General features: G+C 43.3%; 1 protein-coding gene and 1 non-coding gene across 2 annotated transcripts in view; both read right to left on the bottom strand.

Annotated features, from left to right (window-relative positions):
* Positions 1 to 8,305: 8,305 nt before the first annotated feature.
* Positions 8,306 to 8,409, bottom strand: LOC119621058 (U6 spliceosomal RNA). The gene has a single exon (XR_005237584.1). It is a non-coding gene; the product is annotated as a U6 spliceosomal RNA (small nuclear RNA).
* Positions 8,410 to 12,412: 4,003 nt separating this feature from the next.
* The window catches only part of GPC3 (glypican 3), a 457,513-nt gene continuing 447,423 nt past the window's right edge, over positions 12,413 to 22,502 (bottom strand). Inside the window, exon 8 of the mRNA XM_007992737.3 lies at positions 12,413 to 12,961. Coding sequence (XP_007990928.1) covers positions 12,792 to 12,961 — 170 coding nt within the window. The 3' untranslated portion in view covers positions 12,413 to 12,791. The remainder of the gene's footprint in view (positions 12,962 to 22,502) is intronic.

The following is a 22,502-nucleotide window of genomic DNA, read 5'->3' as shown; positions in this document are numbered from 1 at the left end:
GAATGTGGAAGGCACTTGAAACCAGTCCTGGCTAGCTGCCTTCTCTGAAGCCTACGGTTTCATGTGGACTCACAGTAACATTACGGATGGCACCTCTGAGACACTCAGCAACTGAGGAAGTTGGGTTCAGCTGCTCTGACTTGCAGTTCAGGACTTAAGGCCAAAAGCAAAATGGGAATCTCAGAAAACCGAGTCCCATGTGCTTGCTGGCTTCCATCTCATTTGGGAATATGAACTTCTGGAAGGGTCCAGGCCAGATCGTGTGAGAAGGCCTGTGACTCACTTTGCTTCAGAGCACACACCAGGGTGGAAGGTATTTTCTCAAGCAACAGGGGCAATGCCTGTGGCTCACAGACTAGGCGGGGGAGTCGTGGATCAACACAGCCAAGCCCAGGCGCAAGGAGAAAGGAATCACTGCAAAGCTTCTCTATGTAAGCAGCAGGCTTTTACTGGGAGCGGGTGTTGGATGTGGGTACGTGAGCGGGCAGGCTTCCTGCCTCACTGCTGGAGAAAGTCATTCTGTAACTGAAGATCTTGTCAGGATTAATTGAGTGGATGGGCCTGGCAAGCTCTTGGAGAACATGAAGACCTTTTTCCTTAAGTCTGTGGCCGGCTCACAGCACAGGCTTCAGCTGTTCTAGTCAACTCTTGGGAGGCCTAAGCCTTCCTCATAGTGTGGCTATATAGAACCTGATCTCGTGTTAGACACTCGTTCTGCTCCCAGTGTCCCACTAAGCTGTAACTGATACTCATCTCTAAATCACTGATGGCTTTGCTATGAGCACACTCATTGCAGACCTAGATTCTGCCTAACAGTTGAGTGGTGACTTCAGTGGGATTTCAATATCTCCTGGGGATGACCTGTAATGGATGGCCATCCCATGGGGCCTTACCTCCTGCCCTAGATAAGGGATGAAGCAACAATGACCAATAAGAGAGATGTTGGAAGATATCTGAGATAGACCCTTAAGCCCCAAAATACAAAAGATGGGGGACTGGAGTCCCACTGCATTGTTAGGCAAAATCAGACCACTGGTGAGGCTTTAAAAATGCCATTTCAAGAGAAATTATTAATAATCAATGGATGAGGTAAGACAGATTAATAGCAAGTTTCTGGCCTGGGCAAGGTACCTCATACCTGTAACCCCAGCATTTTGGGCGGCCAAAGAGGATGGATTGCTTGAGGCCAGGAGTTCGAGACCAGCATGGGTAACATAGGGAAATCCCATCTTTGCAAAAAAAAAAAAAAAAAAAAAAAAAAAAAGGTCTGGGAGTGGTGGTGCATGCCTGTAGTCCCAGCTACTCAAGAAGCTGAGGTGGGATGATTACTTGAGCCCGGGAGGTTGAGGCTGAGATTGCACCACTGCACTCCAGGCTGGGTGACAGAGTGAGACCCTGTCTAAAGGAAAAGGCCAGGTGCAGTGGCTCACACATGTAATCCCAGCACTTTAGGGGTCAAGGTAGGTGGATCGCTTGAGGTCAGGAGTTCGAGACCAGCCTGACCAACATGGGAAACCCTGTATCTACTAAAAATACAAAAATTAGCCAGTCACAGTGGCTCATACCTGTAATCCCAGCACTTTGGGAGGCTGAGGTGGGCGGATCATTTGGTGCCAGGAGTTTGAGACCAGCCTGTTCAACATGGCAAAACCACGTCTACTAAAAATACAAAAAAATTAGCTGGGCATGGTGGTGTGTGCCTGTAATCCCAGTTATTCTGGAGGCTAAGGCATGAGAATTGCTTGAACCCAGGAGGTAGAGGTTGCTGTGAGCTGAGATTGTGCCACTGCACTCCAGCCTGGGCGACAGAGTGAGACCTTGTCTCAAAAAAACAAACAAATAAACAAAAACAAAATGAAACAAAAAAAAACTTCCTATTCATTTCCCTGTGTGAGCCTTAGAACCTTTAATGTAATTGATAGTGTTCTTAATGATACTGGGGCTGACCCGATGCTGGTGAGAGAATGTTGACAAAAACTTCCCTAGTTTTTTAGAGTTTTACCAAAACTCACATAGGGGAGCCACGCTGAGGAACCATAGATTTCATATTATCAACTGCTATAGGACTAAATGAGAGTCTGAAATCACAGGAAATGAGACCATCAACATTAGAGCTAACCCTTTGATGCAACAGAAAATCTCAAAGTTTAAAAGGAACTTAAAGAACTAAGGAGATGGTAAACTTATCCTTGAAAAGGAGCATTTGTGGCACTCAGTTTGCGATAGATTCTAATTTGTTGGGAGCCCTAAGCTGTGTTTGAAATATTCATGATATTAGAAAGACGACCACTAACTACAGGCTTCTGGACTGAAATAATGGTAATGTAGTAAACTTTTTATAATCCAACAGATTTGGCAAACTAAATATACTGTTTTCTTTTCTTTTCTTTTTTTTTTTTCTTTTGAGACAAGATCTCGCTTTGTTTTTTTTTTTTTTTTTTTTTTTGAGATGGAGTCTCGCTCTGTCGCCCAGGCTGGAGCGCAGTGGCCGGATCTCAGCTCACTGCAAGCTCTGCCTCCCAGGTTCACGCCATTCTCCTGCCTCAGCCTCCCGAGTAGCTGGGACTACAGGCACCCGCCACCTCGCCCGGCTAGTTTTTTGTATTTTTTAGTAGAGACGGGGTTTCACCATATTAGCCAGGATGGTCTCGATCTCCTGACCTCGGGATCCGCCTGTCTCGGCCTCCCAAAGTGCTGGGATTACAGGCTTTGTTACCCATGCTAGAGTGCAGTGGCGTACATGGTTCACTGCAGCCTTGACCTTTGGGGCTCAAGTCATCCTCCCACCTTGACCTCCCAAAGTGCTGGGATTACAGGCATGAACCACTGTGCCTGGCCTATGCTGTTTTCTTTTTTATATATACATACATTGTTTATTGATTTTCATAGAATTCAAGTATGGTAAAATACACAGAACAAAAATGTGCCTGTAGTCCCAGCTACTTAGGAGGCTGAGGTGGGAGGTTCACTTAAGCGCAGGAGGTCGAGGCTGCAGTGAGCCATGATTGCATCACTGCACTCCAGCCTGGGTGACAGAGTGAGACCCTGTCTCAAACAAACAAACAAGAACAAAAACAAAACACACACACTGGGAAAACATCGAATCTTTCTTGAATGATTTAGAACTTTGATTGCTCTAAATAGAAAGTTAAGGAGGAAATTGATTCCGAAGTTTAGACAGTATGTGGCCACTTGAAAACAGCTCAATTTTTGCCATAGTTCCTAGACAACATTTTTGCCCTGTTGGGTTTTTGCAACTGTAGCCATAAACAAGTTCTAGAAAATTGGGATAGAATAAAGCTTTCTCGTTGGTAACATGGCAGAAAACAATATGATATCATTCTAAGTGAAATGAACCCTAGGTTACTAATGAATGCTCCATCAGTAGCAACTGAAGCAGGTCAGAGTTGAGGGATACGATTACATTTCACATTTGGCCAGTGCTTAGTGGCCTCATTGGTGTATAAATGTGAAGGTCTCTGGTCCTGGTTGAGAGAAAGTGAGTGGTTTCCACCCCATCTGCCAGGGCTTTGGACACTCAAATTGACGTTCCTTCCATAAACATCTTCTGTGGTGTGACCAAGTGTAAGAGGAGCTGAGTACTGTGGGAGATGCCAGGCTAAATGGTCCCATTGACTGCAAGCCTAAGGCAGACACTCTTATTTGGAATTCCCTATCTTCTAGAAGCTTCTCCTGTCACAGTTATGGATGGTGTCTGGGAAGCTCTGAGGATGGGACAAACTTCTTCAGATTTTCCAGAAGGGCAAAACATGGTTACTATTGGCAATGTATTGTAATGGTAAAAGTAAATGTAATTAGCCATGGTAATTGTGAAACACAAGTCATGCTTCTATTTATTCTGTGATAGTAAACAAGTTCAAAACAGGCTGGACATGGTGGCTCACGCCTATAATTTCAGCACTTTGGGAGGCCAAGGCAGGAGGATTGCTTGAGGCCAGGAGTTTGAGACCAGCCTGGGCAACATAATGAAACCCCATCTCTACAAAAAATAAAAAATTAGCCGGGTGTGGCGGCATGTGCCCATAGTTCCAGCTGCTTGGGAGGCTGAGGTGGGAGGATCCCTGAGCCTGGGAAGTCAAAGCTGCAGTGAGTTGTGATCGCACCACTGCACTCCAGCCAGGGCAACAGAGTGAGATCCTGTCTCTAAAAAACCAAACATTTGCATCAAGATAGCACAGAAAGTAAACTGCAATTAAATCCAAGAAATCCATGCCCTGCTCTCTCCTCATACTTTTTCTCTTGCTATGCCTTTGCTCGTTCAGGATAAAGGAAAATCTACAGGTTCTTGATTGTGGAAACCTGTAAGTAAGCAGTCTCTAGGATCCATGCAAAAAGCTTCTTTTCATTTCCAAATAGGCTGCATTTAGTGCCCTGGCTAAGACAAAAATGTGGGCAACAGATTCATCCCAAGTACCAAACAAAGATTATTGTGGGATGGAGAGTATTTTCAGAGACAGAACATTTCCTACCTCCTCAATTAGTGAATTCAGTCTATTCTGTGGTCGTGTTTATGAACATTTAGGTGTGGGGGCTGGGTGGGGAGGAGCAGTCTCTCAGCCTTCCCTAAGAGAACAGCACAGAAGGGGTTACCTAATTCCACTGTGGGAGTTTTATCTGCCTCCTGGATGGTTCAGTGTAGGTCTATGTCTAGACTGATTACAAAAGCACCAACAAAACAAAATAAATACCTAACATCTTACAGAAAAGGCATGAAACCAAACAGTATGAGTGGGGAGAACAATGCCTCTGTTGTGACAGGAAGTCTTCGTGAGGATGATGGAATTCCTGCACCCCAGGTTCTAATTTGTAAGGGCAACATTAAACGTCTCAAAACAGGCCCTGGCTTGAACATATTCATTTTGAAAGCAGTGTGTTTGGTTAGATAAGGGATTTTTTTTTTTTTTCACTGCCACTAGGATCAGAATGAAGATCAGTATAACTAACTCCATCTGCAAGGGCACAGATTTCAGAAAACAGCCTTTACTGTCATTCACCAATATAACCCATTTGTTAATCCTTCCAAGTGACAAGGTGTGTGTGTGCAATGTGATTGAAAAGGCTCTGGTTGGCTCAGTCCTCACTTGCACTCACTGTGCTGTGTGACCTTAAACAAATCTCTTAACCTCTCTGAGCCTCAATTTCTACATATGTAAAATGAGGGGGTTGGGGTTGCTAATCTATCTTTGTGAGTCGAAGACTCTAACAAAGCAAAATAAATGTAACAATCCCATTGCCTAATGGTGCTGACAACTGTGGACTTTCACCCAAAAAGAAAACTGTAACATCATATCCAAAGTAGTTCTTAAATATGTCATTCTAAACTGAAGCTGCAGTTGAGTGATGGCTCGCTCTAGAATTCTAAGTCGAATCACCTCTCAAACTCTAAGGTCAGTGTATAACTAGGTGGCAAGTATGTCACATAATTGAAGGTACATTTGTTAAGCCAGTAGTTTCAAGTGGCCTGAGGCAGAACATTTTGAATGCTTGTTTGTTCATTCCCTCAATGTTCATCCCCTCAAATATCTATTGAACACCTACTATGTATCAGGCTCTGCAGGCAAGATGTTTCTCCTGGAATCCTATGCCTTCTCCTCCCTTCCTACCCCTGACTTTCCCCTTTCCCTTTCTTCTTTGCTTTTGGTTTTGTTTGTGACCCTGAGTGCAAAGGATTGAATGAAAGCTACTGCTTGGTTCATGGTAGGCACCATAGTTGGTCCAGATAAGGCCCTTCTCTTGATTTGTTTCGTTCATTCATTCTATTTTATTCCCAAAGCTCACTGCCATTTCCCTCCCTGCAAAGGTACCCATTCTAATGCTGTAAATGTAGACCTTTTAGTATGGCTATATTTTTGTAAAATATGTATTGTTTTATATATATATTTGAGACAGTCTCAATCCGTTGCCCAGGCTGGAGTTCAGTGGTGCGATCTCAGCTCATTGCAACCTCCCCCTCCTGAGTTCAAGTGACTCTCCTGCCTCAGCCTCCCAAGTAGCTGGGACTACAGGTTAGCACCACCATGCCTGGCTACTTTTTGTATTTTTAGTAGATACGGGGTTTCACTATGTTGGCCAGGCTGGTCTCGAACTCCTGACCTCAGGTGATCCACCTGCTTCAGCCTCCCAAAGTGCTGGGATTACAGGTGTGAGCCACAGTGCCCGGCCTGTGCATATATTTTAATTAATTCTTGAGATGCTATATAGCCCATTCTTGCCTTTTTTTTCTTTTTTACCCATACTAGGATTTTAAGATCCATCCATGCTGCTGGGGGTACATATGGTCCGTTGCTTTTCACTGCTGCATGATACTCCATGGTGTGCATCCTCACGTTGTGCCTCTCCCCTCTCCCAGGGAGGTACCTGGTATCCTGCAGTGCTTCACCATGGCAAGTATTCCAAAAGTAACCTGCCTTGCGCGTGGCCCACTATGGACCTGTGTCATATTGTTCTACCTAAAACACTCTTCTCCCTTAGTCTTTATTTATTTGTTTTTTGAGACGGAGTCTCGCTTTGTTGCCCAGGCTGGAGTGCAGTGGCGTGATCTTGGCTCACTGCAACCTCCACTTTCTGGGTTCAAGCGATTCTCCTGCCTCAGCCTCCTGAGTAGCTGAGATTACAGGTGTGCACCTCCATGTCCAGCTAATTTTTGTAGTTTTAGTAGAGATGGGGTTTTCACCATGTTGCCCAGGCCGGTCTAGAACTCCTGGCCACAAGTGACCTGCCTGCCTCGGCCTCCCAAAATGCTGGGATTACAGTTGCGTGCTACCACGCCCAGCTAATGTTTGTATTTTTAGTAGAGACAGGTTTTGCCATGTTGGCCAGGCTGATCTCAAACTCCTGACCTCAAGTGATCTGCTTGCCTTGTCTTCCCAAAGTGCTGGGATTACAGGCAATGAGCCACTGTGCCCAGCCCAATGCTTTATTTTTCTGTTTTTTAAATGTGAATCCTTCAAACACAATACATTAATTTCTAAATATATAAAAGTGAATAAAAAGTTATGAGCTTATTTGGTTGGTTCCTTGGCAAACCTAGAAGACCTTCTATATCCAAACTAGTACTGTGAGTTTCCAAAAGGCCCCCTTAGAAGGGAATCATTGCACCAGGGACAGTGTCCTCAAATTTTCTGGAACTTTTCTTTGGAAAAAAAGAGAAACCTCCATAGCCCATAGCACATTCTTTGGAATCTTCCTGGGGTGATGGAGGGAAGGGGCTTTGTTTCTTGAAGGCAGATTTGAATTTTGGAAACAGCTAAAAGCTACTTGGCAGCAAGTGTGGTGAATGAGGTGGGTGATCAAACTGGATAATATTATTTTTGGTTCCAAACAAGGTGTGACTATAAAGAAATGAGGCTGATTTTCTCGTATGGCACATAAACTAGCTCAACAGCAATTCCAAAAGAGGACTTCCAAAAATGCTGTGGCCTTGGCAAGAAAAAAATATTTCTCCACCCCAGTATACACACACACACACACACACACACACACACACACACACACAGTGTATGGCATCTGACTCAATCCATAGACAAGGGAAATCAAAAGCCCTTGGAACATATTTAAAAAACCAATTGTGCAAGTATGGGATGGAAGAGACCTGACTGGGCAGCCATTCTTGAAAAAACCTATTGCGGTTGCATTTAGCCAGAACATGGAATTATCATGCACTAAAAAGAGTGTGATGTGGCTGCTCAGCAAGCGTCTGAATCCTAGGACTGCTCCGGCAGATGTCCTGGACCTCTGCAGGAACAGAGACACCCATCGGCCACTCTCCTCAGGCTCTCCTGCCATGGGCTCAGCTACTGGCCTGACAGGACAAGAGGACCACTGGCCCACTGGAGCCCAGCTCACGAAGGAGCTTGTCAACACTGTCCAATGTGTTTAGAAAAGCAGACAACCCAGATGAGGCAAGAGTCAGTGACTGAAAATTACTGCAAAAAGGGAGCTGTGTGAAAACTAGTGCCATCTTAGTCTCTTTTTTTGTTTGTATAAATGTAAGGGGCACAAGTGTAGTTTTGATTTATGGATGTATTGCATAATGGTGAAGTCTAGGTTTTCAGTGTAACCATCACCCAAATAGTATACATTGTACCCATTAAGTAATTTCTTACCCCTTACTCCCTCCCATCCTCTCACCTTTCCCAGTCTCCAGTGTTTATTATTCCACTCTCAGTGTTCATGTGTACACGTTATTTAGCTCCCACTTATAAGTGAGGACATGCAGTATTTAACTTTCTATTTCTGAGTTGTTTTACTTAAGAGAATGGCCTCTAGTTCCATCAATATTGCTAAAAATATGGAACGCTTCACAAATTTGCATGTCATTCACGCGCAGGGGCCATGCTAATCTCTGTATGGTTCCGATTTTAGTATATGTGCTGCCCAAGTGAGCATGGCCATCTGAATCTCAGGATGCTCTTTATGGAAGAGCCAGACCATAGGAGGAAACAATAGGAAGGCAGATTTAGGCTCACCCTAATAAAGACTGATTCATATTATAGAACTGTATGTTCATGCATGTTCTGCACATGTATCCCAGGACTTAAAGTACTGTGTGTGTGTGTATGTGTGTGTGTGTGTGTGTGTGTGTGTGTATATATATATATATATATATTTCTCAATAAAGCATTGGTTGTAAATACTGCAACAGTATGCAACTGCAAAAAAAAAAAGAATTGTCTGTTTAATACAATCTCATGTATGTGAATGTGCATATACAGAGAAGGGGTGAAAGAAAGGAAAAATATAAATATATTTTTTTCTTTTTTTCTTTTTCTTTTTCTTTTTTTTTGAGATTGAGTCTCACTCTGTCGCCCAGGCTGGAGTGCAGTGGCGCAATCTCGGCTCACTGCAAGCTCCGCCTCCCAGGTTCACGCCATTCCCCTGCCTCAGCCTCCTGAGTAGCTGGGACTACAGGCACCCAGCACCACACCTGGCTAATGTTTTTTGTATGGAAAAATATAACTATTTAATAGTAGATTTCTATGTGGTATGGAATTATGGGGCAAACATCATTTTCTAAACTTTACGTAATTATGTGTTGTTAGATTTTTTTTATTACCTGTATTTCATTTGTAATAACTCTTTTCCTTTAAGAAATGGATTTGCTAAAAATTCGAGATATCCAACAACCAAGCAGGCTACTTTGTGACCTAGTGAGAGCCCTGCCTTAGGAGGTAATCAAGCAAACATTGTGGGATGAACTATCAGGTCCCTTCCAGCCTAGGTACTCAGTATCTGTTATTTAAGGAATTAACCTTATTCAAGTACCAGAGTTGAGCTGATGGAAGTTCACTCATGCATCCAATGAGGAAGAGGCCTTCCAACACAATGGACAACTTCCCAGTTCCCAGGTCTCTTCTAAGAAAAAATAGTCATCTTAACATAATTCAAGTGTAGAAAATTTAAATCAAAGGGTAGAATCAGGCCAGGTGTGGTGGCTCACACCTGTAATCCCAGCTTAATGCCAAAAGGATATGGTGGATTTTCCATGTTTTATACATGTCTATGGTTATCCCGGCACTTTGGGAGGCCAAGGCAGGTGGATCACTTGAGGTCAGGAGTTTGAAACCAGCCTGGGCAACATAGTGAAATCCCATCTTTACAAAAAAATAGAAAAATCAGCCAAGGTTAGTGATGTGTGCCTGTAGTCCCAGCTACTCGGGAGGCTGAGGCAGGAGAATCGCTGGAACCCGGGAGGTGGAGGCTGCAGCGAGCCGAGATGGTGCCATCATACTCCAGCCTGGGTGACAGAGGGAGACTCTGTTTAAAAAAAAGGTAAAATGGTAGAATCAACACGTCAAAGATGAAAAACCACTAACTAGCCATGAAACTTGATTCTGAAGTAGAACAATAAAAAAAAACAAAAACAAAAACAAAAAAAAAAACATAGAGAGGTAGGAAAAGACAGAGGCAAAAAGCTAAGAGAGACATGCCATTGATACATAGTTGATGCCAACAGGATATGGTGGATTTTCCATGTTTTAAACATGTGTGTGGTTATCCAGTTGAATCCCATCTGCGTAGCTGAAGCCAGCAGGTCTTGGACATGACAGGGGAGTTGTCTTCTGATCCTCCTCACTCAGGCTGGATAGTCCGTAGCTGCAGGCAGAGTACCAGGACAGCAGAAACACAGGCTGCCTGGGGTCATGTTCTGGAAACTGAAGCAAGTCAAATATGACCTTAGGCTGGAAAAGTTCTGAGAGGCACTGAAGGAAGAGCACATTGATGCCACCAGCTGGGCAGAGGGACTGGCATTTACTGCCTTTTGGGTTGAATGGTGCCACAAAAATCTGAGTAACAAAGAGGTTAGAAATATTGTCCTCATTCTCCATTTGACAATAGGGAAACTGAGGTCTAGAGAGAGGAAGTGGATGAGAAGGGTGTGCGAAAACTGACAATCTCCTTTGCCTCCCAGAGAGGAGAAATGGACTTTAAGACAGTCCTCTCCTGCTTGCAGGAGCAAACCTTGGTCTCTGAGCCACAAATTATTTTTTGCCGCATCAAATATCAACATTTCCATGGAATGACAGGGACAGTTATTAGATGATAACTGGGCTTTAAATCCTTCTTCTGGGTTGGTGTTGCTATATTAGACTCTGAGTCCAAGCAGCAAACCTTTGTAATGTGTAGGTTTCATAAACCAAAGTCCAAAGTTTCTTACAAACCCCATTCAAATACACAATGATGGTTTAAATACAAAGACAACTGGCTTCTTTCTCTTTCAGGTCTTACCCACCATTACAAATCATTGAGATCACATTAACACATTCAACTGATTGTAGTCTTAGCTTCAATAAAACTAACCAAAGGAAACGTCAAACCAAACATTTCCAGTTTGTGTTTGTGAGCATTTCTGCAAAGGAAGAAGATGGATATTGGAAAATTGTGCTCTGCAGGAGACAGAAGTGTGTTGGTGACAGCAGGAGAGGGGGTGCAATAAGTTGTGAGAAATTACACATTCTGCTTCCCGCATGGTGACCTCCTGCCATGGGACTGAAATCGGAGATCCTGACTAGGACCACCTCGTAGAATCAAAGGGGACTTCTCCATCCATTCCTTGACCTTTGCTCACACCCCTTCCGTGCATCCCACCCTCTCTTTCTTATATATATCAGGTGGGAGTTGAGTCCTCCCCCTTTAGAAAGAATCAACAATGTCTATTGACCTGACCTGGCAACAAGGCAATGTGCTAAGAATTATACACATTACAAAAATGGCAGGGTGGTTAGTCCTGGGATCCCTCAGCAGCGGAATGTCTGAGTATTACCTAAGTGCCATTATTATTGCAATGTTGTATGTGTAAAAAACAGACTTTTTTTTTTTTTTTTTTTGAAACAGAGTCTTGCTCTGTCATCCAGGCTGGAGTGCAATGGCGTGATCTCAGCTCACTGCAACCTCTGCGTCCCAGGTTCAAGCGATTCTGCCGCCTCAGCCTCCTGAGTAGCTGGGATTACAGGTACCCTCCACCACACCTGGATAATTTTTTTTGTATTTTTAGTACAGACGGGGTTTTGCCATGTTGGCCAGGCTGGTCTCCAACTCCTGACCTCAAATGATCCACCTGCCTTAGCCTCCCAAAGGGTTGGGATTACAGGCGTGAGCCACCGCACCCTGCAAAAAAACAGATTTTGAGTAGTAATACTGGGCCTATGGTTGATGAAAAGCCAGTGTTGTAATTACTACTGGTGTCAGACCTTCAGTTCCATGAGAACAGGGCTCAATTCTGTTTGGTTTTCCACTGTCTCCAGCATCTGGTATAGTACCTGAAACCCAACAGGTATGCAAAACCTACTCATTGAATAAATGAATGTTGAAGAACCTCACCTGCGGCCAAGAGTGACAGTTGCTCCCTATAAATCATGGGTTTGCTGATGACAACTTCTGCAACCTGACCCAAAGCAATGGCTGCCCATGCCATGTGGCAGCCCCTGTTGAGAGAGGCAACACAGCAAGCCTGAGACAGCAGCAAAGAAGCTGGGGAGTAATTTCTTTGCACTGTTTGGGTTCACCTGTCTTGATTTGGGAGAAGGGAGAAGATGAATTGTACAACTGTACCTGATTTACATAGAGGATTCCTATTTGGGCAAAGCATTTTTGGCAAAGTAAAAGTTGTAGAGAGAGACTAGACCAGGTAACTCTTTTGTGATACCTTCGGTTTCATTGACAAGATACTCCAACCAAAGGTTTCGAAATGAAGATTGTGGATTGTGAGGGAGTGATTCTAATTGGTTCTTGGAGTCAGGATTGATTTCCACCCAGAAGGAAGGCAGGGAGGTGGGTTTCAAGGACCCTGTTGGGGCCTGATAAGAATATATTGGATGGAAAGTTTAGTGAGAAGGAAAAAAAGCATTGCACAGTCACCATAGATGACGGTTTGCAAAAAAAAGAGCCAATACATTTTTATTTGAGCAATTTATTTTTTTTCAAAGAAATCCATGCAAAGAGAGAGAGAAAGATAGAAAGGGAGGGAGTAAGACAGAGAGAAAGACATGGTAACCATGTTCTAGCAGCCAAACATAGGAAAATAATTTGGCACAACTTGATGGGTTTTTTTTCTTTGCAAGAGGACAATCTATATACTACCACTAAAATTTATCTTCCTCCAAAAGATACCATTTGATTTTCAAAAACATAACACATGGTTAGTCCTCTACTTAATGGCTGGAGGAGGTATACAGGATAAAAAAAAATAGAAAAAAATAAGAAAGTGGTTCCCTTTATCGAGGAAGACCACAGGGTGCTGTAGGGCAGCACATGTGCTGGGCACCAGGCAGTCAGTGCACCAGGAAGAAGAAGCACACCACTGAGATGGCCATGCTGGTGAGAAGCTTCAGCGGGGAATGAACGTTCCCGAGGTTGTGAAAGGTGCTTATCTCATTGTCCTTCGGAGTCGCCTGCTGATTGTTTCCAGGTGCATCATCCACATCCAGATCATAGGCCAGTTCTGTCAATCAAAAGAGAAGGATTTGAAATGCAAGTCTACCCATAGCCTCAGTATAACACTATCCACAGCTCGAGCATGTGTCTGGACTGCTGGAAAGCCTCAGCTTTGATTTCCTTTTTTAGTGGGGAGAAAAAGGCCACTGTGAGATGGGAAAAAGAAGGGTATGTGAGGGTGGGGGGCGGGGAGAGGGGAGGCAGTGGAAGGAGCCAGCCAGAAGTGCTCCTTCCAGAGATCATAGCAAGCGGGAGTGTGGAGTGAACAGGCTGCACCCCATTGCCCTTTGGCTGCATACACATTGTAGGGTGCACGCTAGCCCTTTGCAACATCTCCTCCCAGGCAAGGTTTTGCTTGAAGGGCATTTTCAGCAGATCTTATGGTTATCAAAACATAAGATGCCATGTGGGTGACTATACCCTGTGGGGTGTTCTTGTGTGTATGTGTGCTGGTGGGGAGGGGGTGCTGTGGGTTCCCAGTGTACCTTTCTTAGGCCCTGCACCTTATATACATTTCCTTGTCCTGGGAGCTTTCCTTTAATTAGGGTTGAGAATGGGTAGTTTCCTATTGAAAGTTGTTTTATTTTCCCAAATAATTCTCCTTTTATCTATAAGGTCTTTTCATTTCCCCCTAGAAACAATCCTTGCAAAAAAGCAAAATTGACCAAAGCATAGATTTAAACTGATACCAAGTGAATGGGAGTAAGGAGAGGCTAATGGGCAAGGGCCTTTCATTCTTGGACTGCCTAGCATTTATGATATATGTTCATGATTCTGAAAAAAAAATCACGGTGTTATTTAGCTTGTCCTAAAGCAAAGGTGGCCCCAGAAGGCAAATCTAAGGAAGACAGTGGTTTATCAGGAAATTCAAGATGGCTGACCCTGTCCCAGGGCTCAATATGTTTCAGATTTGCTTTTCCAGATTTAGAGATCAAATCTACTCTCTTGGCGATTCTAGACTCCGTTGTCAATGTTGCTATTTCAATATCCTGTGAAGGTGATATGATGTGAGCAACTTCACCAGCCAACTGTCTGGTAGCCAAGGGAGCTGGAAAGATCCTTTGGGACACTGAGATGCCCAACAACAGGCACAGAGGAAATGACTGGGATTCTACAGAGGGAAGGAAGGAAGAGGAAGGAAGAGCTTCTCTTACAGGGGATGAAACACTCAATAAGTCACAGGAAAAAAGTGTGGGGACTCAGCTGGTCCAGTATAGAGCAGAGCCCAGGACCAGGGCTCCACTAAGGCTGGCACTGGTTGGGGCAGGCAGCAAGGTCAAAGTGATCAAAGCCAGGGAGTCTAATTTCACAGACTAAGATGCCAATTTCCAAAAGGTCTATTGCAATCTATACTGCCACCAGCAATGATGAGAGAACCAATTTACAGCACCTCCATTGAAAAAAGATAATTTTTGTTAATATAAGGCGACATCTCAACGTTTCTTTATTTTGCAGGGATTTGATTACTAGTGCAGATAAACTTTTTCTATGTTTTAGTTTACTAATTATATTTCTCAACGCGTAGTAGTTTATACCTTTTGCCTTTTTATCTAGTGGGTATTGATATTTTTCCTATTCATTTTAATAATATATATTTTGTTGAACTTTTGCCTACATTTTATACAAATATTTTCTCCATTTTGTTATTAACTATTTTCATGGCTGTAGAAAGAAATAATGTCCTAATGTTTAAGATATATGAATCTGGTTACATTTTACTCCTTTAAAAGCAGAGAGCTTTTCTTCCTGAGTACTCATAATAATTCAAATCAAATTTTCCAGGAAACCCTCTTACCCAGGGAAAAGCAACAGAGCAGACTATAATCTAGATTCCCTCCCTTCCAAAATAAATACGTACAAACAAAATAAAAGAGAAAAAGAACAAAGAGCAACGCTCTACTTGGAAATCAGACCTCTTTCTTTGAAAGGTGAACTATGCAGGGTGCACAGAGAAGGCCGAGGTCAGCTGTCAGTCGGCAAGGATAGCACAGGCTTAGGTCACGATCGGGTTTCACCAAAGTGGAGAGCACATATGGCTAGATCTGTTGAAAGCCCAGCCTTGGTTCTCACAGCAACTTCTCAACTTAAATGAAGAGGAGTATTTTTAGGGTTGACCTGAATGAGAGCACTCTCAGCATTACTTTCAGATTCCTTTTCTGGATAGTGCCCCTTACCCGACATCAAGATGAAACAATATCTATTAATGCCACTGCTCAGCTCCTACACTGTTTCTTTTTTCAAATCATCTGCTAACTTTCAACAGTTTTGTTTACTGTAGTAGTTATGGCAAACCCAGAAGTTTTGTTAAATCCAGTTGTTTCTAATTTTTTTTTTTTTTTTTTTTTTTTGCCAGTAAAGACCTCTTCTGATTTTGTTTGTTTTTTGTTTTGTTTTGTTTTTTTTGAGACAGGGTCTTTCTGTGTCGCCCAGGCTGCAGTATAGTGGTGCTATCATGGCTCAATGCAGCCTCGATTTCCAGGACTCAAGCAATCCTCCCACATTGGCCTCCCAAGTAGCTGGGGCCACAGGCATGTGCCACCCTGTTTGGCTATTATTTGTATTTGTATTTTTTTTTTCTAGAGACAGGGTTTTGCCATGTTGCCCAGGCTGTTCTCAAACTCCTGAGCTCAAGTGATCTGACTGCCTTAGCCTCCCAAAATGCTGGAATTACAGGCGTGAGGCACCGTGCCTGGTCTTCTTTTGTTATTTCTATCTCTTCGGCCCTGTATTTTGAAATTATAGTAATGATGCCCAATTACTGAGTGCTCACTGTAGGCCAGGCACTGTGTTAAACTATTTCTGTACATTATTTCATTTAATTTAACCATCTCCACGATGTTATAAGGTAGGTATTATAATTCCCATTTTACTGGAGAGGAAGCTCAAGCTCAGATTAATTATTTTGCCCATATTTACACAGCTGGTATGGAGTAAAGGAGCTATTTGAGTCCAGGTCTGACTCTAAACCTCAAATGAAGCTATACTGCCTCTTGAAAAATTCTATATACCAAATAAACTACAGTGATTAAGTAGTAATGGATTCTTCTTGAAAACAAACTCCATTGGTGAAATACACAGTGCCAAAGAGAACTTCCAAAAAGCATGAGAGCAAAGTCACTGTTTGCACATAAAATTGAACACATACTTGATTAAGTAGCCTTGTTAAACTTTTTGAAATCCTGAAAAGAGCTCTGGGGTGGGAATGGGAGTTATCATATCAGTTCTATTTCCCTGAAGAAAACAACAATGATGGCCAAAGTCATTAGATACCCCAACCACAAAGGTGGTCAAGTATTCTACCTCTAAAAGGCCCCCAGGAATATTCAGAATGCTATCTCCCTGTGTTCCCTAAGCTGTGGCTGCAGGTTTCCTGAGGCACTTCATTCAGCAGTAGCAAAAGTTTATCACCCAATTCCATAGCCAGGTACCTGTGGCTTATAACTGATGGGAATCCCAATAAAGCCACTGTATGCTTGGGCCACCATCATGAAAATTAGAGATAAAGGGAATAGCTCAGCACAGTAAGGAAGCATTATGGAGACAGAGGAAATAGGATTTTTGGTGAAAGATAAATACAGACATTTCTGGACAGGGGAAATGTAATCCAATTTAATTCAACGAACAAAACTAGCCTATGATGTCTCAAGCATCACAGTAGAGGGTTAGAGAAAGACTTACTGTCTGCCTTCATGAGCCCCCTCACTGGCAAGGGAAATTGATCAAGAGACAATCCAACTAGCTACATGGCAGAAAGTAGAAAGGGCTCAGTTAAAGGCACAAGCAAAACATCTTGGGGATAAAAGAGAAAGAGATAAAAATTTCAAATAGACAGATCTTGGAAGTCTTCTTAAAACAATTCGGATATCCCACTACTGGGTATCTACCCAAAGGAAAAGAAGTCATTATATGAAAAAGACACATGAACAAGCATGGTTATAGCAGCTCAATTTGCCATTGCAAAGATATGGATCCAGCCTAAGTGCTCATCAACCAACAAGTGGATAAAGAAAATGTGGTATATATACACCATGTAACACTACTCAGCAATAAAAATGAATGAAATAATGTCTTTTGCAGCAACTCGGATGGAGCCGGAGGCCATTATTCTAAGGGAAGTAACTCAGAAATGGAAAACCAAATATTGTATGTTTTCACTTATAAGTGGAAGCTAAGCTATGAGGACGTAAAGGCATAAGAATGATATAACAGACACTGGGGACTCGGGGGAAAGAGCGGGAGTGGGGTGAGGGATAAAAGACTACATATTGGATACAGTATACACTGCTCAGATGATGGGGGCACTAAAATCTGAAAATTCACCACTAAAGAATTCATCTGTGTAACCAAACAACACCTGTACCCCAAAAACTATTGAAATAAAAATAAAAAATAAAATTAAGAATAATTGGGACATAATCTACACCATGAAGGATGGACAGAATTATGGGCTGAATGAATGGTTATTCCAGGCAGAGGGTGCAGCCTGACCCAAATCACCAAGCTCGGAGAATGTCTGTGAGGCATATTCAGAAGCAGCAAATAGACCCCATGGTAGGAGGAGCCACAGAATGTATATTGTTGTGGGGTGTGTGTGTGTGTGTGTGTGTGTGTATTGTGGGGGAAGAGGTGGTGGCGATGAAAGGTAAGGCGGAGGGACAAGTAAGAGCCAAATTACGGTGGATTAGGAAAGCTAAAACTATTCTGTGAGCAACAGGGAGCCACTGAAGGTTTTGAAGTAAGCAAACAACACAATCTGATTTGTGTTTTTTAGAAAGATCATTGTTAACACTGTGTAATACAGCTCTAAGAGGGAGAGACTTGTCAGACATCTTGTGTTGAAATAAATAAGAAGCCTGTGGGAATAGTATCTGGGGATCAGCCAGTAGCAAAGTTAAAAACAAACAAACAAACAAACAAAAAACCTTACAAAGTGGCTAAATCTACACCAAACCAGAAACTTCTCAGTTTGCTACAAACCAGATGTATTATGAGAATCACCACAAACCATTCTCTTTTCAATCATTCATATCTTTATGTTTATCAGTGATTTTCCAGAACATATTTTTGCTGTATTAGGTACATATTATAAAATGCACATAAATTGTTTCTATCTTGATCATCAGTAAGAACCTTTTGGGCCAGCAAGGAAATTTTCATGCTAAATCCAAAAATCTGTTTCTATTTGTAATCAGTTTAACTATGCCCAGAGGGTAGACCCAACATCTGTACTAATTACACACTCAGCCCCTGACTCTCATTTTGCCTTCATGTCCTTTGTGTTGCAGATTAGATAATTATTTTAAAAATAATTGTCAGTCATTAATGTCTGCAATGTTTTGTGTGTTGAAAAGTTTTTCTTTGTCGGGAAAAGCAATAAATGGAGAGCCCTCTATCTTTGGTTATTCAGCATCTCCTAGCAGAGCCCCTAGGAGGCTGGTCTTAAATTCCTGGCCTCCAGTGATCCTGCACATCCTGGCAGTCTGAAGCCCTGGGTTCCAAGCCTACTTTAGCTACTGACTTATTATCTCACCTTAGACAAGTCATTTCCTTCTTTTCTGGGCCTCAGTTGCCCCATCTGGTAAATCAAAGTGTTGAACTGGATGACTTCTAAGTTTCCTTCTAGTTTTATTTCTCTTTGATTCCAAGGCTCTTGCAGCCCAGTGAGGGATATAGCCTGCTGCAGGCTGTAATCATTCTTCCACCCCTGACAGGGCCTCCATAAGCAAGCCAGGTCAATCAGTTGCTTCCCTTGGGATGTTTCTCTGGTAATATTCATCAACTACCAAATTCTGAATTCTCTTTTTTTCTTGAGCTGTTTTTTAATCTTGGATGAGAGATCCTGGCAATAAACACATCCATGCTGGATTGTTTCTGTTTTGCTTTTAAACTCTGGCATAACAACTTCCATTGAAGCCAGTACACACAGAGCTTTGGGGGAGAAGTTGCTGGACCTGGGGTGCATCAAGCAGGTATGGACAGGCATGCACAGGAGGATCTGGGAGCCAGGAATACAAGCCTTTGGGCCCTTACAAAGCTACTGGAGTCTTGAGCACATAATAGGAAGCAAATGCTCACCCTCTGAGGGCGTGGGCTTCAGGGAGCATGATGCATTGCTATGGGGGCTTCACCCATACCAACAGGAAGACTTCACAGGGCAGCCTGAAAGAAGTGCTGCTATCAAAATGCCAGGAGAGAAAACACTGCTGCTGAGCCAAGCATAGGGATTTCTTTCTTGCCAAGCTTGCATCAGCAGATGGCTTCAATCTGGCCCTAATATAGCAACAGAGCAATACTGCTATCTCTGTGTTTTGCATTTGCTGTGTACAGTAGGCCTCCAAGACATGAATACGTGAAACCTCAGGACATTGCTTGGCAAACCCCAGAGGCTGAAGCTGGGGGAAATCTCTGGAGAAATCACATTCATTGCAATACCGCTCACTCTGCTGCCTGTTCCCACAAGAGCCATTGGGCTCTGCCATTCGCTCTTGAATCCAAAACAGACCTGGTTTCCTTGTTCTCCCTTCAGCACAACCCTCTTTCCTGCCACCTCAATACCTCCTCTTTTGTGAACTTTTAGATGTGAAATGACTAGACTTTAAAGCAGAAGAAAATGACTTTGCAAATGACCCTTGGGTCTCCAGGAGTCTAGATTTTCTTCTTCATAGATCAGATAAGGAGGACAAGGAACACTTGAGACCTCTGGTTTTTAATTGGTCTAATGGGACTCCTTTTGGGAATGGGCTCATTTAACAATCTGCCTTTTTTTGAGACAGTCTCGCTCTGTCACCCAAGCTGGAGTGCAGTGGCGTGACCTTGGCTCACTGCAACCTCCACCTCCAGCATCCAAGTGATTCTTGTGCCTCAGCCTCCTGAGTAGCTGGGATTACAAATACACACCACCACTCCAGGATTATTTTTGTATATTTCGTAGAGACAGGGTTTCACCATGTTGTCCAGGCTGGTCTCGAACTCCTGAGCTCAGGTGATCTGCCTGCCTTGGCCTCCCAAAGTGCTTGGATTACAGGTGTGAGCCACCACACCCAGCCCACAATCTGCCTTTTTGACAAACAAATGAGTTGCTAATTTTGCCCACTAAATGACAGTAACACCTGGGAATAATCCAATGGCCTCTCCTAGAAGAGGGTTTGGGCAATGAGATGTCCGCTTCATTTCTTATGGCTCATTCCAGCTTGCAAACATCTTTAGGTACAACAATGGGATGTTGAAAGAACACAATGAATTTTTCCCATTAGCTGAGGCATGGCCTCTCTTATTATAGGCCTCTGTTTCTCAATCTGGAATATGTGTATCTTCAGATTACACTGCAGTGGGCTGTAGGTACATGAAACCATCGCATGCTTCTTCCTAGGGAATTAGGGGGAAAGCACAATTTTTTATACTAAAATATGCAAGGCTAATGATGGAGCAGAAATATATTAGTTGCAAGCTCACTGAAGACTTAATCAGACATTTCCTGTTTAGCAGGTTATGTCTCAAATCCTCAGGAGTGGGGATTCACTCACTTTTCTCTGACGTAGCGGGGTATTTAGGTAGAAGAATCTTAAAAACACTGTTAGAGGTCGGGCACAGTGGCTTACACTTTGTAATCCCAGTATTCTGGAAGGCCAAGGGGGATGGATCACTTTAGCCCAGGAGTTTGAAACCTGCCTTGGCAACATGGTGAAACCCTGTTTCTACAAAAAACAGAAAAGTTAGCTGGGCATGGTGGCATGTGCTTGTAGTTCCAGCTGCTTAGGAGGCTGACGTGGGATGATAGCTTGAGTCCAGGAGGCTGAGGCTGCAGTGAGCTGTGATTGTGCCACTGCACTACAGCCTGGGTGATAGAGTAAGACCCTGTCACAAACAAACAAACAAAAACAAAACAAAAACAAAACAAAACAAACAAAACAAACAAAAACAAAAACAACTCCAGCACTGTTAGGCAACTTGGGTCACCTGGGCTTTATCAACTACCATGCTGGACCTTTAGACTCACAAATTCCTGATGTGGTCTTTTCTATGGCAACTTCCTTGTTACGAGGGAAACATCATGGTGATTGTCCTTAACTAGGGCTCAGACTGCTTTCTTTTTCTAACACAAATGTTTCCAGGGGGTTTCAACCACCAGCTATGCTTCACTATTATGTGTAGCCATTAAGAAAGAAATAAAAAAGTCATATGGGCCACCACTTACTTACTTACTTACATACTTACCATTTATAGAAATGGGTTCTCACTCTGTTTCCCAGTGCAGTGGCACGATCATGGCTCACAGCAGCCTTGAGCACCTGGGCTCAAGCAATCCTGCCACCTCAGCCTCCCAAGTAGCTGGGACCACAGGTGTGTGCCACCACGCCTGGCTAATATTTTATTTTTATTTTTTGTAGAGACAGGGTCTTGCTCTGTTGCCCAGACTGGTCTTAAACTCCTGGCCTCACATGAGCCTCACATGAGCCTCCTTCCTCAGCCTCCAAAGTGCTAGGATTACAGGCGTGAGCCACTGTGCCCAGCCTACCATAGTTATTTAGGCACATCATGAGTCAAATCATATTCCCAGGAACAGAACAACCCCATCCTGGAAGCACTGACAGTATGCGTGGGTAATGCGGGTGGTGGCTCTCCTCCAGCAGTCCCAGCATTCTCACCACCTTCCCCAGCAGTGTCATGACCACTCCTCTGATGTCTACAGGTCCTTGTTGCCTGAGGCTGCTTAACAGCTCCACAGATATCAAAGCTCATCAAAGCCTTTACTTCCCACAGGAAAGGTTATCTTATGCCCATGGGAAATGATGGTCCTAACAGTCAGTAGAAGAAGAGGAGCTGGGGACAGAGACACTGTACACAATGGCCAGGGAAGAAGATTAAGAGAACTGATGTAGAGAAGGCAAGGGACGGGAAGTACTTTAAAGAGGGGTGGGTTAGCACGGTCAAATGTTGCATAGGGGTCAAGAAAAGTAAAGACTGAAAAGAAGCCACTGTAGATGTTAAATAGAAGGTTATGGGTGATTTTTGAAAGATGTTTCAGTAGGATCGTTGGGTAAGAAACCAGATGTAGCCATGGTGCCTGTTTGTAGTCCCAGCTACTTGGGTTGCTGAGGTGGGAGGCCAGGAGTTCAAGACTATAGTGCACTATGATTGCACCTATGAATAGCCACTGTACTCCAGTCTGGGCAACACAGCGAGACCCATCTCTTTAAAAAAGACAGTGAGTACTGAGTTAAGGAGAGAGGGGGAGCTAATGTGGATTCTCTGAGAAGTCTGAGAGTGAGTGAAATGAGGCATTTGCCACCCTGACTGTGCCTGGGGTGCATGGCAGTGCTGTTAGTGCCACAACACCTCACCAGTCTGTACAACCAAGTTTTGTTAGGAGGTGCTTCTAGAATTCCAAAGCAAAATGGCCTTTAAAAATACTATATTCTTGCTGTTGTTGATGCATAAACAACCTGTAACCATATACTCAAACAGATACTTGTATGCCAATATTCACTGCATTGTATTCATAATAGCCAAAAGGTGGAAAGAATCTAAGTGTCCAGCAACAGATGAAT

This window comes from Chlorocebus sabaeus, chromosome X, assembly GCF_047675955.1.
Source record: "Chlorocebus sabaeus isolate Y175 chromosome X, mChlSab1.0.hap1, whole genome shotgun sequence".
Classification (NCBI taxonomy): Eukaryota; Metazoa; Chordata; class Mammalia; order Primates; family Cercopithecidae; genus Chlorocebus; species Chlorocebus sabaeus.
Note: the sequence above shows the minus strand (reverse complement) of the source record. Positions and strands in the feature narration are given on the sequence as shown.